We start from the raw sequence: 16445 nt of genomic DNA, 5'->3' as shown, positions 1-16445 counted from the left end.
ATGCGGCCTTACCCCAAGTGAACGAGTTCAAGTACCTCGAGGTCTTGTTCACGAGTGAGGGGATGATGGAGCATGAGATTGGCCGGAGAATCAGAGCAGCAGGGGTGGTGTTGCATTCGCTCTACCTTACTGTTGTGACGAAAAGGGAGCTGAGCCAAAAGGCAAAGCTCCTGATCTACTGGTCAATCTTCGTTCATACTCTCACCTATGGTTATGACGGTTGGGTCATCACGGGTACAAGCAGCCGAAATGGCCTCGGGATCCTCCAGTCAGAGGTGGTCAGTATAGCACAAGAAAGGGAACTCTGGGGTTCCCTGCTGGAGCTGTTGTCCCTGCAATGTTGAAGATTGTTTCATTCAGGATAATTGCTTGCAGAAGTGTGCATGTTGTTGGCTTGGTAACAAAGTTGTCCATTGTAGAGGAACATATTTTTTTACAGTGTAACGTAGCATTAAAACATTACAAAACATTGGCGTTGTCACATTTCCTATTCAAACATGACATCGCTGTTATAACGTTACAGCAAACACACATTATATGATGGCTGAGTGTATCCTTGTCATTTGATTGGTCCTTTGTATGTCCCGTGACATGGATTATCTGTCCCATTTGTGTTGCATTGCATTTAGAGTGCAATTTGGATCCATTTAGAGTGAAATTTGGTTACATACGTTTGGTACCATTGGACACTGTGAACCCTGGCCACTACTGGGGACAGTTTTTAGCTAAACATATGGAGTTTGTTTTGCTAACTGACGATGATTTGAAGGAGCTAGTTGATGGTGCTAATTCTTCTAACACACACACGCACACATAAAAATCCACTCCGCTGTAAGCCATCTGGAGGTCTGAAGAGCCGTTCAGATGAAAAGCTAACGTGATCTTTCGCTGGACTGAGGAACTACAGCACGAAAAGCCGTTCAGATGAAAAGCTGATGTGATTTCTCGCTGGACTGAGGAACTACACCATGAAGAACTGTTTGGATGAAAAGTTAAAAAGCTGACATGATTTTATTTGCTGGACTGAGGAACTACATGAAGTCTTTTTTTTTTTTTTTGGAAGTACACAATCAGTGCACAGCATCACCGAACTACATGTCACAATTTGGACTCCTATTTAAAGTTTGTGTTGGATTTTAGCAGCAGTGGAACACCAAAATGTAAGTCCCTTTTCTGTTGTTTATTATTGACTAAAATATCAAATGACAAGGATCTATTTTATCCATTATATAAAACAAATAATGAATGTTTTTCCATTCTTTCAATGGGACGAATATTTAATTTGGTGAAAGCTGGAACATACCATTCAATTCGGCTTTGCTTAGTTCAATAGTTTGTTCCAGCTTTCACCTCATGAAATATTCTTACCATTGAACTTAAACATTCATTATTTGTATAACATATGTGTGCTGAGGCTAATGAAATTGTTGTCTTTAATGTTAACGTTTACAGCTATCAATATAAGTAAGTATCTCACTATAAGACGTTAATGGCTAACTAGCCAGTTAGCTTACCAAGATGACTGTCCCTCTTCATCAGCACCTGAATCAGCCACAACGCGCTTCCTTCTCAGATGCTCCTGCATCGCCTTTGTACTGTCATGGAAGGCGAGTTCTGCCTTGCATATTTTCTATTGCACATTTTTGTCTTTAATTTGTTTAAAATGTTCCCAAACTTTGGAACGTTGTTGCTGGCTTGCCATGATATTGTTTGGACATAACTTTTCTGGTGACATCACGGCTGACCCAGATTACCACTCCTGCACATATACGTCAAGCACAGAAAGGTGGTGGAAGGTACAGCAGCAGCTTTGAGAGAAAAACAAAGCTTAAAAAAATTAATGATGACATTGATTATTAAATTAGTCGCCGACTATTTTGATAGTCTGTAAAATGCAATCCTTGTGACCCAATTTTCAAGTATTTAAAAAGGAAACCCTTCCCCCTCTCATGGCTAAAATACTTCCTACAGAAACTTTTTTCAGGCCTTACATTGATTTCTTTCAGGTTTAGTCTTTAATAGATAAATCATTCAAACATTATGAAATATGTTTTGTAAAATAAAATATTTTGAGGTAAAATTAAAGCACTGTGCTAAATACTGTACAGGTATATTCATTGTTTATGTCTTATTATTTATATTACAACTGGTGGCATTTGATAGCACTACATTCTGGTGATGGCATTTCACATCACTTTATTTAAACACATGTATAGAGATATTGGTAAAACTCCTTACAAAATCTCAAAAATAGGCTAATAATTTGACTGATGTTCATAAATAAGAGCAAGAAATATAATTTGCTACTTTCTGATGTCACATTATAATTTAAGTGTAAGATTTTCAGGTGTTTTTACTGCAGTATCTATACAACCCCTGGCAGAAATTATGGAATCACCGGCCTTGGAGGATGTTCATTCAGTTGTTTAATTTTGTAGAAAAAAAGCAGATCACAGACATGACACAAAACTAAAGTCATTTCAAATGGCAACTTTCTGGCTTTAAGAAACACTATAAGAAATCAAGAAAAAAGTAGTAGTGGCAGTCAGTAACGGTTACTTTTTTAGACCAAGCAGAGGGAAAAAAATATGGAATCACTCAATTCTGAGGAATAAATTATGGAATCATGAAAAACAAAAGAACGCTCCAACACATCACTAGTATTTTGTTGCACCACCTCTGGCTTTTATAACAGCTTGCAGTCTCTGAGGCATGGACTTAATGAGTGACAAACAGTACTCTTCATCAATCTGGCTCCAACTTTCTCTGATTGCTGTTGCCAGATCAGCTTTGCAGGTTGGAGCCTTGTCATGGACCATTTTCTTCAACTTCCACCAAAGATTTTCAATTGGATTAAGATCCGGACTATTTGCAGGCCATGACATTGACCCTATGTGTCTTTTTGCAAGGAGTTTTTTCTGTAAGGCAAGATGCATTATCATCTTGAAAAATGATTTCATCACCCCCAAACAGCCTTTCAATTGATGGGATAAGAAAAGTGTCCAAAATATCAATGTGAACTTGTGCATTTATTGATGATGTAATGACAGCCATCTCCCCAGTTCCTTTACCTGACATGCAGCCCCATATCATCAATGACTGTAGAAATTTACATGTTCTCTTCAGGCAGTCATCTTTATAAATCTCATTGGAACGGCACCAAACAAAAGTTCCAGCATCATCACCTTGCCCAATGCAGATTTGAGATTCATCACTGAATATGACTTTCATCCAGTCATCCACAGTCCACGATTGCTTTTCCTTAGCCCATTGTAACCTTGTTTTTTTTCTGTTTAGGTGTTAATGATGGCTTTCGTTTAGTTTTCTGTATGTAAATCCCATTTCCTTTAGGCGGTTTCTTAGAGTTCAGTCACAGACGTTGACTCCAGTTTCCTCCCATTCGTTCCTCATTTGTTTTGTTGTGCATTTTCGATTTTTGAGACATATTGCTTTAAGTTTTCTGTCTTGATGCTTTGATGTCTTCCTTGGTCTACCACTATGTTTGCCTTTAACAACCATCCCATGTTGTTTGTATTTGGTCCAGAGTTTAGACACAGCTGACTGTGAACAACCAACATCTTTTGCAACATTGCGTGATGATTTACCCTCTTTTAAGAGTTTGATAATCCTCTCCTTTGATTCAATTGACATCTCTCATGTTGGAGCCATGATTCATGTCAGTCCACTTGGTGCAATAGCTCTCCAAGGTGTGATCACTCCTTTTTAGATGCAGACTAACGAGCAGATCTGATTTGATGCAGGTGTTAGTTTTGGGGATGAAAATTTACAGGGTGATTCCATAATCTATTCCTCAGAATTGAGTGATTCCATATTTTTTTTTCTTCTGCTTGGTCTAAAAAAGTAACCGTTACTGACTGCCACAGTTATTTTTCTTGATTTCTTATAGTGTTTCTTAAAGCCAGAAAGTTACCATTTGAAATGACTTTAGTTTTGTGTCATGTCTGTGATCTGCTTTTTTCTACAAAATTAAACAACTGAATGAACATCCTCCGAGTCCGGTGATTCCATAATTTTTGCCAGGGGTTGTACATATATGTACACCAGGCTGTGCAAAATCAGCACTTGTGACTTCATACATGTAGCACATGGGAGGCTGGTCAGTTTTTTAAAAATTAAGCTTATCTATTGCAAATCTTGTTTTTATTTAAGATGACACTATTTCAAAATATCTCTTATTTTAGGGGTTAACATTGATGAGTAAAGTGTCCCTTTAAGCACCCAAACATATCTTAAAATGAAAACAAATTGACAAGATATTAACAAGTTATTTAGTGGAAACCAAAATCAAGATGGCTGCCACGGGGGCATTTTGATTATTGGAGCATGCCGCAAACCTATATGAAACATCCTTACCACTCCTGAGAAAATGAAAACAAAAGGACCGGGCATTTTTAAGATTCATAAGGCAGAAAATAAAATCAATATGGCCACCATGCATGTAGTAGCTTGATTTATCAGAGTGGGATGTGAATTTAAAGGGAGATCATAGCAGGATGTGCATAAAAAGAAATCATCCTAAAGCCAACCTCAGCACACCCTAGAATAATTGACACATGCATTTTTTACTTATCAAAAGTCTAATTTGGCAAATAGCTTTTGAAAGAATGTGAGTTGACGGAAAATCAGGAAACTCATGGTGACTCACCTTCAGAAAGCTTTATAGAGTAGGGCTATATCTACAGTTCAGGATTTCTAGTCCAAATGAGGATTCTGAAGCCACCGATCAAAATAAACATGTTTACAATTTACACCCTGTGACACTGATTGCACTTAGCATGCACTCATTGAACTGCACTTGGTGCTTCTGCACTTGCATTGCTGCTTCATTCTAAAGTGATCTATTGCAAGTAATCTGAGGGGCCCTAAATTCAATGAAGCATAAACATGTAATCAGTACTTGACCAATGTCATAATTAAAAGACAGGTTATTTATAATGACTAATAATATTAGACTGAGCTCCCGACTGTACATGTGACAGATGGACACTGTGGGACCAAAATGCTGATTTCCATCTCTGAAACCTTCAATATCCCAAAGTTAAATGTGTGAATAATAAATCTTCACAAATTCTGATTTGAGTAAAAAATGTCACCTTCATCTATGTAAATTGGCAATGAATGAAGAAAAATTGTCTCCAATATCATAAAAAGAAAAAAAAATCAATGAGCCTTAAGAGATCTGTCGTCATGCAAAAGTAAATGTAATTTGTGAAAAATTCACAAATATCTGTTGTAAACACTGTGACTATGCAAAAATTATACATACAAATGACACCTTTTCCATACAAATAAATCAAATCAAATTTTATTTATATAGCGCCAAATCACAACAAACAGTCGCCCCAAGGCGCTTTATATTGTAAGGCAAAAGCCATACAATAATTACAGAAAAACCCCAATGGTCAAAACGACCCCCTATGAGCAAGCACTTGGCAACAGTGGGAAGGAAAACTCCCTTTTAACAGGAAGAAACCTCCAGCAGAACCAGGCTCAGGGAGGGGCAGTCTTCTGCTGGGACTGGTTGGGGCTGAGGGGAGAGAATCAAGAAAAAGACATGCAGTGGAAGAGAGCAGAGATCAATCACTAATGATTAAATGCAGAGTGGTGCATACAGAGCAAAAAGAGGTGAATAAAAACAAACACTCAGTGCATCATGGGAACCCCCCAGCAGTCTAAGTCTATAGCAGCATAACTAAGGAATGGTTCAGGGGAACTATAAGCTTTAGCAAAAAGGAAAGTTTTAAGCTTAATCTTAAAAGTAGAGAGGGTGTCTGTCTCCCTAATCCGAATTGGGAGCTGGTTCCAGAGGAGAGGAGCCTGAAAGCTGAAGGCTCTGCCTCCCATTCTGTTCTTACAAACCCTAGGAACGACAAGTAAGCCTGCAGTCTGAGAGCGAAGCGCTCTATTGGGGTGTACTAAAGGAGTGTACTCTATTTGGTACTGTCTAATGCAGTGATTTTCAACCTTTTTTGAGCCGCGGCACCCTTTTTATATTTACAAAATCCTGCGGCACACCACCAACCAAAATAATATTATAATGCTATTACCTCTGGTTTTGCACAAAACCAATTATCGCAATAGAAAATCGATACAGAAAACACCGCATTTCAAAAATCCCCAAGCATTTTGCGCTCTGATCTCAAGTAGGGCTGTCACGATTAGGAATTTCTGGAGACGATTAATTGTCAGACAAATAATTGCGATTGACGAATATATTGTGTATTTTTTTTTTCTTTTTTCCCCCTTCTTTATATTCTACTATTGTAGTATAATTACACAACTCTGGAAGAACGTTTGGCTTCTGTGAGTGGAGAAACTGGGAATGGTGCAACATTTTTGTTTTTATCTTCATTTTACATACAGTCCCAACTTTTTCTGAATTGTGGTTGTTTCTGTTGCATTTCTGAAATTGTTTCTCCTCATCAGTCACGTTTTGTGCTTAAACACTGCATTAAGCTCAAGATTGAACAAATAAATACTCGTACCTTTGGAAAATAACAGCTGTTAAAGTTCAGAGTTCTCACTTGCTTTTTGTGATCTCTGCGTCTGAACATTGTTTTGTTTTTTTTTGTGGCTCAGTTCATTCATATATTCTCATTTTTTAAATATGTTTTTAAAGATATTTGACCGTTTATTTCATCTCATGATCTCATAAATTCAGCATACGACGCGCACATGGTGTGAACAGGACGGTAACGGCAGAATCACACCTTTAGAGAAAGTTCAGAGAGAAGTAAAGGCAGCTTCACGTTTCCGTTTTGTTAACGTTCACTCGGGTTAAAATCCTCTCTCGGCTCCGCGCTCGCTGCGCACTGAACGTGTCGCGCCTGCATTCAGGAATCTCCCTCACCCACCCCCTCCCTCACCCACTGCAGCCTGTTAACTCCGCGCGCGCACACAGGCACAGACACACACACCGACAGCTCCGCATTTTAGACGGCTTTTGAAGGAGACGGCACTGTTTTAATCGGCTGTCAGCCTCCTTGTTATTGTCCCGCCTTAAGACGAGAGCGAGGCTGCAGCACGTTTGACATCAGATTCTGAGTCGTTTTATGCTTTATGGATAAAATAAATAATTCACGGTAATCGTGAATATGAAAAATAATCGCGAATATGAAAAATACCCACGGCACCCCCGAGGATCGATGCGGCACCCCGGTTGAGAATCACTGGTCTAATGTACAGTACCAAAGGAAAAATGTCCCACAACATGTTTGTCCGCAACATGTGTGACAGTTGGACATTTTTCGGACGGAAATGGTTCATTGGTTGTGGGGATTTTGCCACTTGAATTTTTTTCATGGATGTCATTATAGAGTATGCTTATGGGTAGGTCTTAATCACACTTAGGTCAACATTTTTTATCTTAGCACAGTGAGAAGCAACATGTAGCGTTATGGATAGACACTGGGATGGAAAAAAATATGCCCAAAATAAAAGGACTACAGTATCAAATTCCAAAAATCTAATGAAAAGTTATTTTTGTCAACTAAGGTATTTTGGGTACTTCTAGAAGTTTTAACATGTATTTTTTTTTTTTTTTTTTTTTTTTTTATCCACTAAATGCAAGGTGACGTGTGTACAGTAAATTTGGGTATTTTTGCATTATGCTTCATTGAAGAAAAACAGGACGGACCAGCTGTAATTGTCCTGAAAGTACCACATGTCATATATCAGTGGAAACTAGAAACAATAAGCATGCTGTAAATATGATGTTTCTTAATGATAAATAGGTGTACATCTTATTTCTGTCCAGCTGAATTTACATTATATTAAAGATGTTACATTATTTTGGAAAAAACATCGTATTTTTGGGTCAGTTAATGCTCACTGTAGGACTGTTAAACACCAACCACCTGAATTTGTCTTGACAGATTCCTAGGAGCAGTGGCAAAACAATAAGGCCAATAAGTTATTTGAAAAATGAGTTTTGTCTGTTTCTGAAACTTGATTTGAAGATATTTGGTTTTGATGCCCAGCATTGTGAACAGGCTCTTATATGAATTGTGATTATGGCATTGCTGTGAGTGACTTCTTAGCACTTTAAAAGTTATATTCAGAAGTTTGTGTAGTAGCTTGTCCTTTTCCTTCTGTTTCTTGTGACTATGAATGGACTAATTCAAAAGCAATAACATTCTCATATATGCATATACACAGTTCTTCTTGAAACGTAGCAGTACCTAAATTGCTTGGAATTCTGTTCAGCAGTTCATGTTGTAGCTCATCTTGTACAAAGAAGAGTGATGCACAGTGAGATGAAGTCATTCTAATCACCCCTTTTCTGCTCTGTGGTGGTCGGTGATGCCTCGTTTGAGGTTGTAATGTGTGTGTGTGTGTGTCTGTCTGTCTGAAATAAGGTTAAGAGGATAATGCCATCTCTCTGTTTATAGACATCTATGGTGAACACCAGTGGGACATTTTAGACGACTCCAGTGGAAATAGCTATGAGGTAATGAGCAAAATGTGCATATAGCAAATGCTGTGTTTTCCAGACTCTCGCCTTTTTTAATACTTGTTTCATTGGTCCTACAACTTGTACAGTATTGACATTTACATGTTAGCCAATACTTACACATTTATATTTTGCTGTGACATACGTGGATAAAATACTGCATTATCTACAGCCAGAAGATTGCGTTGTCTGCACATGTGACAGTCTGCTCTTGTATACTGATCTGAAAGAGATACTGTGATTAACACTCTGGAACAGAAGGTGGCATTAATGCTGCAATAAGCTGGATGCCAGCCACTGCTAAACAAGATGATGATCTGAATGAGAAGGATGTGCTGGGTCTGAGAAAATGAGTGATATTGATCAATCATGCTCTCACATTGAAACCAAACACAAGGCAAATACTAGTTCTCAAACACACACACTCATCTTCAACCGCCTAGTCCAATTAAGGGTCGCGGAGGGCTGGAGCAGTCATAGAGCACGAGGCGGGCTACACCCAGGACAGGATGCCAGTCTGTCACAGGGCCGCAAACCAACAGCTTTGATGCTGCTGGTTTCACACCCACTGGCCCACCTATGGAGAATTTAAAGTTTCCAATCCACCTAACCCGCATGTCTTTGGATGTGGGAGGAAACCCACGCAAACACGGGGAGAATATGCACACACCACACAGAAAGGCCACAGGCAGGAATCGAACCCATGACCTTCTCACTGTGAGGCAACAGTGCCAACCACTAATCCACTGTGCTGCCCCAAATACTAGTTCTCTGATACAATTTTGTGATGTCTATTTAAAGTACAGTGGCTCTAAATTTTACATTTCTGTGGTGAAACATGGCGCTTTTGATCCCTTAATACATATAGTTTGGTTTAAGATATGTAAGATATCTTCTTATTTTGTGGACCTTGTCTTACATGAACAATAAGCATTTGAAACACAGACTTGAAAAGATTCTTTCTTTCTTTTTTTTTCCTTCATTGTTTAATGCCTCATAAATAATTTTTTTTCTTTTAGAAAAGCAGTCACCAAAATAGTACAATTAACATGAGACATGAATCCCATAATTTGAAAGATCTGATGTGCTTCAATATGGAATTATAGAGGTCTGCTCTGTTGGTACAGATGAAAAATTTAGTTTACAGTTTTTAGCAAGCTACAAACTGACAAATACGCAACTGTGGATCTTTTATAGTAGTTAAATGTACGTGTATGTACTGCCTAGGAACAACTCCTGAACATTTACTGCATCTAGCATGAAGAGTTCAAAAGTAATTACTTATTAAACTTGGCATTTTTTGTGTACCACTTGTTACATTAAAATCAGTGTCATACCCTATTTTTAAAGTCCCAATATCTCCAAAAACAAAAAAGATATAAGGCTGAAATTTTGATTGTGTTTACTGGGAATAACAATGTTATTTTGTAGAAGTATGAAACAAATCAGCAGTGTTTAGTCTGGAACATTCTCTGAAATCTAGTGATTTGAGGTGGATTTTTACCATATGTATTATATATATATATATATATATATATATATATATATAATCCATGTCATGTAAATGCAGGGGTGGTGACCAAGTGCACTTGGTTTCAGTGTAGAAGGTTCCAGGTTCAAACCCCACCCCTGCCACATTTCTCCATGTAATGTAGAGTTGCATCTGGAAGGGCATCAGGTGTAAAACTTGTGCCAAATCGACATGCAGTTCCCCCTTGGATCTGCTGTGGTGGCCCCAAGTGAAAAAAGATGGGAGCAGCCGAAGGGACTTACTTTACAGTCTGTGTAATGTTGCTAGTTTAAGCCACCGTGTTTATTTAAAATGCAAAATATATATTTTAAATAAACTGATCTTGTACCACCGTAAGCATGTCTTGCTTCAGTCAGTTGGGCTCACAACCTTTCACCTTCATTTGCAGTTGCTTCTACGGTTGGAGCAGTTTTACGGCACTGTTATGACAAACACCATGAGTGAGTGGGAAATCCAAATGTTGCCCACCAAAACCTTCCATCGTTCTAGCAACAATGGAAACACTGAGTGAGTTCAGCTCATCTGACACAAAACCCTGCTTTAACTGCTGACCTTTGACTTCCTGTTATTAATGTTTAATCTTCTTCTGTTTGTTTTAATTGTTGCATTGTGACATTGTATTTTAATTGCTATGTGATACTGCACATATTTTATGTATGTGCACCCTGGGCATGGTTTCTACATCCGGGAGCTATAGGTGGTCCTCAGGCCCACATGTAATCCCTTTTGTGGGATTGCTTCATTACTAGCGCTCCAGCTGGCAAAAAAAAAAAAACTTTGCTAAAGTTGAAGACAGGGAAAAACTCTTATTGTTTCTGTGTTCCGTGGGAATATTTCTGCAGCTATCTTCCTTTAGAGGGTAGCGCACTATGAAGAGGGTGGGGAAGAAAGTCATTTGGAGCCTCATCTTCAGACAAGAACAAAGTACAGGAGTAAAGTCAGCATCCAGAACCAAACCTGACGTGGCTCATGTGGGTGGCCACCTGGAACATCGTTTTTGTCAGCAAGGATGACCATCTTCCACTGCTGTTGAAAGAGGTTGAAAAGTGGCACATTGCGGTGTGAAGACCTTGAAGTGGTCACGTCTCTGTGGGTGGATACACACCTGGTTTTGGTTTGGTCAGCGCAGTGGTCAGTTTACTGGGGGAATGTGAGTTGCTGTGGCAGACCAGATCCTTCCAATGTTGTTGGATGTCACTCCTGTCAATGAGCATACTTTTAGGCTCATACAAAAGCATTCACTGGGTGTTGTGTTCATTGTCTCACTCTATGACTACAGTGAGCGAGATTTTGGTGTGTGAGAACTTTTATTCACAGCTTGGAGTGTGGCGGCAAAGACGCTAGTGCAGTTGTTTTCAGAGTAGAAGTTTCCTGGTTCAAGACCATGCCTGCCCATTCTCTAGGTAATGTGGAGCTGCATTAGGAAGGACATCCTTTGTAAAATGTGCTAAATCAACATGCAGGTGCATCTCAGATCTGCTGTGGTGACCCTGAGGTATAGTGCAGCAAATAACAGAATATTTACAGAGGAATCCTTCAAATCTGGAAATAGGCACCAAAGTTGGCACAAATACTTCTTAGACATTACTCTTTTGAAAAAACTGAGTAGCCACTTGAATTTTCAGTAGGCGGCCAGGTAGGGGTCAATTGAAGAATTACACAGGGTTCAAAATTTAAAAATGCTCCAATCATATTGAAAGCTATACCACATTATTTGTCTGATCACAACGATACCAAAAAGGTATAGTTTGGACTATCTATGACTGAATGTTATGGAGTTATGGGGTAAAAACAGCAAGAATGGTAACAAAGGTCAGCATTAGTTTGTACAGGGGTCAGATATTAAAGTTGCTCTAAATATTGTAAAATGTGATGCAAATTATTGGTTGAGTTAATAGGGTTTTAAAAAGGAATAGTTTGCACTATGTGGCATGTTTAGTTATCACAAATAATGTGGTATAGCTTTCAATATGATTGGAGCATTTTTAAATTTTAACCCCTGTGTAATTCTTCAATTGACCCCTACATGGCCGCCTACTGAAAATTCAAGTGGCTACTCAGTTTTTTCAAAAGAGTAATGTATAAGGAGTATTTGTGCCAACTTTGGTGCTTCTTTCCAGAAATGAACAATTGTTAGTTATCTGCTCCACTAAGGGAGGAAGAAGCCAAAGCAGCTTGCTTACTCTGATTGGTGACTGCCCCAGAGGTGTGACCCTTTATTTGGCATGGGTGATTTCAGTATCCAGTGGCACAGATGGGGCTGGCTATAAGGCTATAAAGGGGGGGTGGGGGGGCAGTTATTTTTTGCAAAGGGTCAAATGAGAAACAGAAAATATTGTGGAGGGCCGGGCCAAAAGGGTAAACTCAAGTCTACACAATAATAATTTCATTCCTATATAAAAAGCAGTAAATAGCATTGTTTGACAAACTAGATGTTCTGATTAAGCAATAAAAATAAAGAGGTTACTTTACAAAAATGTAATTTATTCAGATCAAATTTTCCAAGACAATAGTGAACAAAATGTGAAACATTTCTGACTCATTACATTTGTGATTATTTTCAGTCACATTGACCCCAAAACGCATTTTGAGTTTAATATACTGTTGAAACTGAAACTTACTGTTGGAACAAGGAGGTTATTAGCTTTCTGAAGACATAACATCAATTGTCATTGTCAACCTAAAGACAAGTCACAATATCACTGTCACTGAACTGTGCAGAAAAAAAGAGAAAAGTGTCCCAGTTCACTAGTTATCATGTCTGTGCATGACTACACTTTTTACATTTTAGTGTTTTTCAGTTCTTTTTTTCTTATTCAGTGAGAGAAATCTACTCTCTGTTAATCTTTAACAAGAGTATCAAATGTGAAACACAGCTGAAACATGATCATCAGTGAGAGAGGACTTGTACCTGGATTTATTAAACTTCATCAAATCCACCTCTCTCTTTTTGGCATGAGCGGATATTTCTGAGGAGTGATGCACATTGATTGGATGCACATTGATTGGATTAATCAATTGGAAAAAAAAAAACAGGCTTCCAAATAAAAGTAATGCGATTTTAGTTCAGTCATAAAGACCCGGTCACAACGAGCACAGCTGAACGAAGGAAAAAAGTTAAAAAGTCGGGAAAAGGTGGACAAATGAACTGCACCTTTCCCGCCTGCGCACCAAGAGTGCATGAGTGTGAAAACGAAACATTCACGATCACAGGGCCGAAATTGGGGATAAAACCAAACGGTCTCCGGCACTGAATCCATGGCTCCGCCCACCATCTCCGTCGCTGTCCCCACAGATAGTTCCCCATGGATCATGCGAACGCTGTGTGGCAGACGTGATGGCGCCATGCCAGGCTATGTGGGGCAGGGTGATCACTCTGTGCTAGGCTCTGCCATTACGCCATGGCGCCATGCCAGGCTGTGTGGCATGCATTACGCAATGGCGCAGTACCAGGCTGTGTGGCATACATTATGCACTGGCGCAATACCAGGCTGTGTGGCATGGGATGATCGCTCTATGCCAGGCTCTGCTATACTCCAGAGGACACGCACACGCAGCCACAAATGGCTTGGGAGGTGGATGAAGGTCACCCGCAACACTAACTTGATAGAATAGTAAATCTTTTATTCTTTAATTTCCATGTATTTGCGGGCTGGTCCGAGTCAGCCAAAGGGCCGCATACGGTCTGTGGGCCATAAAATGCCCAGGTGTCCTATAAGGGCTACAGCGGTCCACATCGAACTGATTACCATGATGAAAATGACTCAATGCCTGCAGCTACGATTTGCTGTATCCTGGTTAAATATTCAGACATAAACCACTAGACGTGGTATTCCAGTACCAGTGGCATGGTCAAGGAGATTGACAAGGAGCTTGACTTAAGTTCTTAAGGGGGATCTTTACAGAATTCTGCAGAACTGTAGGATCTATAAAAGTTCCCACTTTGTGAATTCTGACTATAGAGGAGTTGTGATTTTCCTGAGAATTCAGTTAAGTTCTCAGAGACTACCATCTGCTCAATCTTTTTCTGTCGGCTGCTCACATCAGGGATCACCACAGCAGGTCAGCAGCTTCCATCCTCACCCTGTCTTCTGCATCTTTCTCTGTCATGCCATCCACCCGCATGTCCTCCCTCACAACATCCATAAACCCCCTCTTCTCCTGCACGGAGGCTTCATCCTCAACATCTTTCTCCCTATATACCCTGCATCCGTCCTCTGCACATGTCCAAATCATCTCAATGTCACCTCTGACTTTGTCTCCAAACCATCCGCCATGAGCTGTCAGTCTGTGTTCATTCCTTTTCCTGTCCATCCTTGTCACCCAGCAAAAAGTGCAACATCTTCAGCTCAACCACCTCCAGCTCTCCCTCCTGTCTTTTTGTTAGCGCTACTGTCTCTAAGCTGTACAACATAGCTGGCCTCACTACTGTCTTGTAAACTTTCCCCATTACTCTTGGAGATAACCTTCTGTCACAAATCATTCCCGCCACCTTTTCCCACCCTCTTCACCCTACCTGCACTCTCTTCTTCACTTTTCTACTACACTCTCCATTACTTCGAATAGTTGACCCCAAGTATTTAAAATCACCTACTTTAACTATCTCTACTCCTCGCAGCTGCACTATTCCATTGGACTCCTTCTCATTCATGGACTTGTATTCCGTCTTGCTCCGACTGACTTTCATTCCCCTTCTCTCCAGAGTGTATCTCCACGCCAGGCTTATCTCAACTCGCTCTCTACTCTCACTACAGATCACAATGTCATCTGCAAACATCATAGTTCATGGAGACTCCTGTCTGATCTCGTCTGTCAATCTGTCCATTACCATTGCAAACAAGGAAGGGTTCAGATCCGATCCTTGTTGTAATGTCACCTCCACTTTGACTACATCTGTCATTCCTACTGCGCATCTGCTGTCACACTGTCCTTATAGATATCCTGTACCACCCTCACATACTATTCTGCTAATCCAAAGGTCCTCAGGCAATACCAAGTGCACAAATGCACAGTGCAACTCTTTCTGGCCTTCTTTATACTATTCCATCAGCACTCTTAGAGCAAAAATTGCGTCTGCATGAAACCATGCTGCTGCTCGCAGATCTTTACCTCCTTTCTAAGCCTAGTTTCTGTTACTCTTTCTCACAACTTCATGCTGTGGCCAGGGGTAGAGAAATCAACTGGTCCAAGGTCACAGTAATTCTTGTACTATGTCTAGTAGATATTTTCCCCTGCTAGACCGATGTCTAGTTAAAAATCTTGTCGGTCTTGTGATTAGAAGTCTTTGACAAGTCCAACGATTTTTTATTTTTGTTTTGTTTTGTGTGTTTTTTTTTTTTTTTTTTTTTTTTTTTTTTGTTTTTTACAAACTTGCACCTTAAATAACTGGGCCATTTGGAGATGACAACAGAGTTTTGGACAGCGAGAACTCCAGCCTTCATTCGGACAGTCAGTTTTTGAAAAAGAGTGGAAAAAGCCTTGGACATCTTGCTGAAAGCCATCTGAAATGCGGAGTTTTTCAAACGAGCTGTCTGTGTGCGGAGCTGCTGTGTCTGCTCGCTCACACAGGCAGGGAGAGGGAGTGGGCTGAACGGAGCAGTGTATCAATGCGCGGGTTCTCACATTAATCAGGTGAGAACTCTGAACTTTAATAAGCTTTTTACGTATTTATTTTATCTCGTGAGTTAATGTACTTTTATGTTCAAGCGCAAAAAGTGACCGAGGATGAGAAAAAACAGGATGAATTCCATCATTACACTAAAATGTACTTGAGTCAGAATAAATACAAGCTGCTAATTTATGTTATTTTCCAAAGTTATTAGGCTGCAGTTATGTTTTATTTATTTCAAAGTAAGTTACCTCTTATTTTATTCTTATTTTCAAAAACATGGGGAGTCAAATCTGCTTGCTTTGTTCTATTCAGTTTATATCAAAGTTTTCCTGCACATGTCCAGGTTTTTTTTTTCCTTTCTAAGAGTTTGGTGTTTACATTCGTTCTATAAAGTTTTTAAAAACAATAACATGTTAACGCTTTTCTTGATAGCAGTTCTGTAATTTCAGAAATGCAACAGAAAACAACCACAAATCAGAAAAAGTTGGGACTATGTGTAAAATGAAGATAAAAAAATTAAAATGCTGCGCAGTTCCCAGTTTCTCCATTCACACCCACAGAAGCCAAAAGTTCTTTGAGTTGTGTCTTGGTGGCTTCCCTCACTTACAATCTTGAGGTCACTGGACAGAGGTGTTTGGTGAAACTTTTGCAGGAGAAAGAAGCTCCAAATATTTAGGATCCTGGTGCTTCTTGTCTTCCATATGTGGTTGCGAGACTGTGATGCTAACCAGTGGCGTAAGGCACTGACTTGGTGTCTTTGTTAACAGGTGACTTTGATGGATGACATACTGTGAAATGAGCAGTTACATAGGGAAACTTGGATGAGAAAT

At 39.6% G+C, this 16445-nt stretch overlaps 1 protein-coding gene across 2 annotated transcripts in view; it reads left to right on the top strand.

Annotated features, from left to right (window-relative positions):
- Positions 1-16445, top strand: part of LOC117515300 (uncharacterized protein DDB_G0271670-like) — a 49935-nt gene that overhangs the window by 27591 nt on the left and 5899 nt on the right. For both annotated transcript variants that reach the window (XM_034175794.1, XM_034175795.1), the window contains 2 exons: positions 8412-8470; positions 10393-10511. In XM_034175794.1, the coding sequence (XP_034031685.1) occupies positions 8412-8470; positions 10393-10511 (178 nt within the window). The remainder of the gene's footprint in view (positions 1-8411; positions 8471-10392; positions 10512-16445) is intronic.

This window comes from Thalassophryne amazonica, chromosome 8 (genome assembly GCF_902500255.1).
Source record: "Thalassophryne amazonica chromosome 8, fThaAma1.1, whole genome shotgun sequence".
Lineage (NCBI taxonomy): Eukaryota > Metazoa > Chordata > Actinopteri > Batrachoidiformes > Batrachoididae > Thalassophryne > Thalassophryne amazonica.
This window is presented reverse-complemented; position numbering and strand designations above follow the sequence as displayed.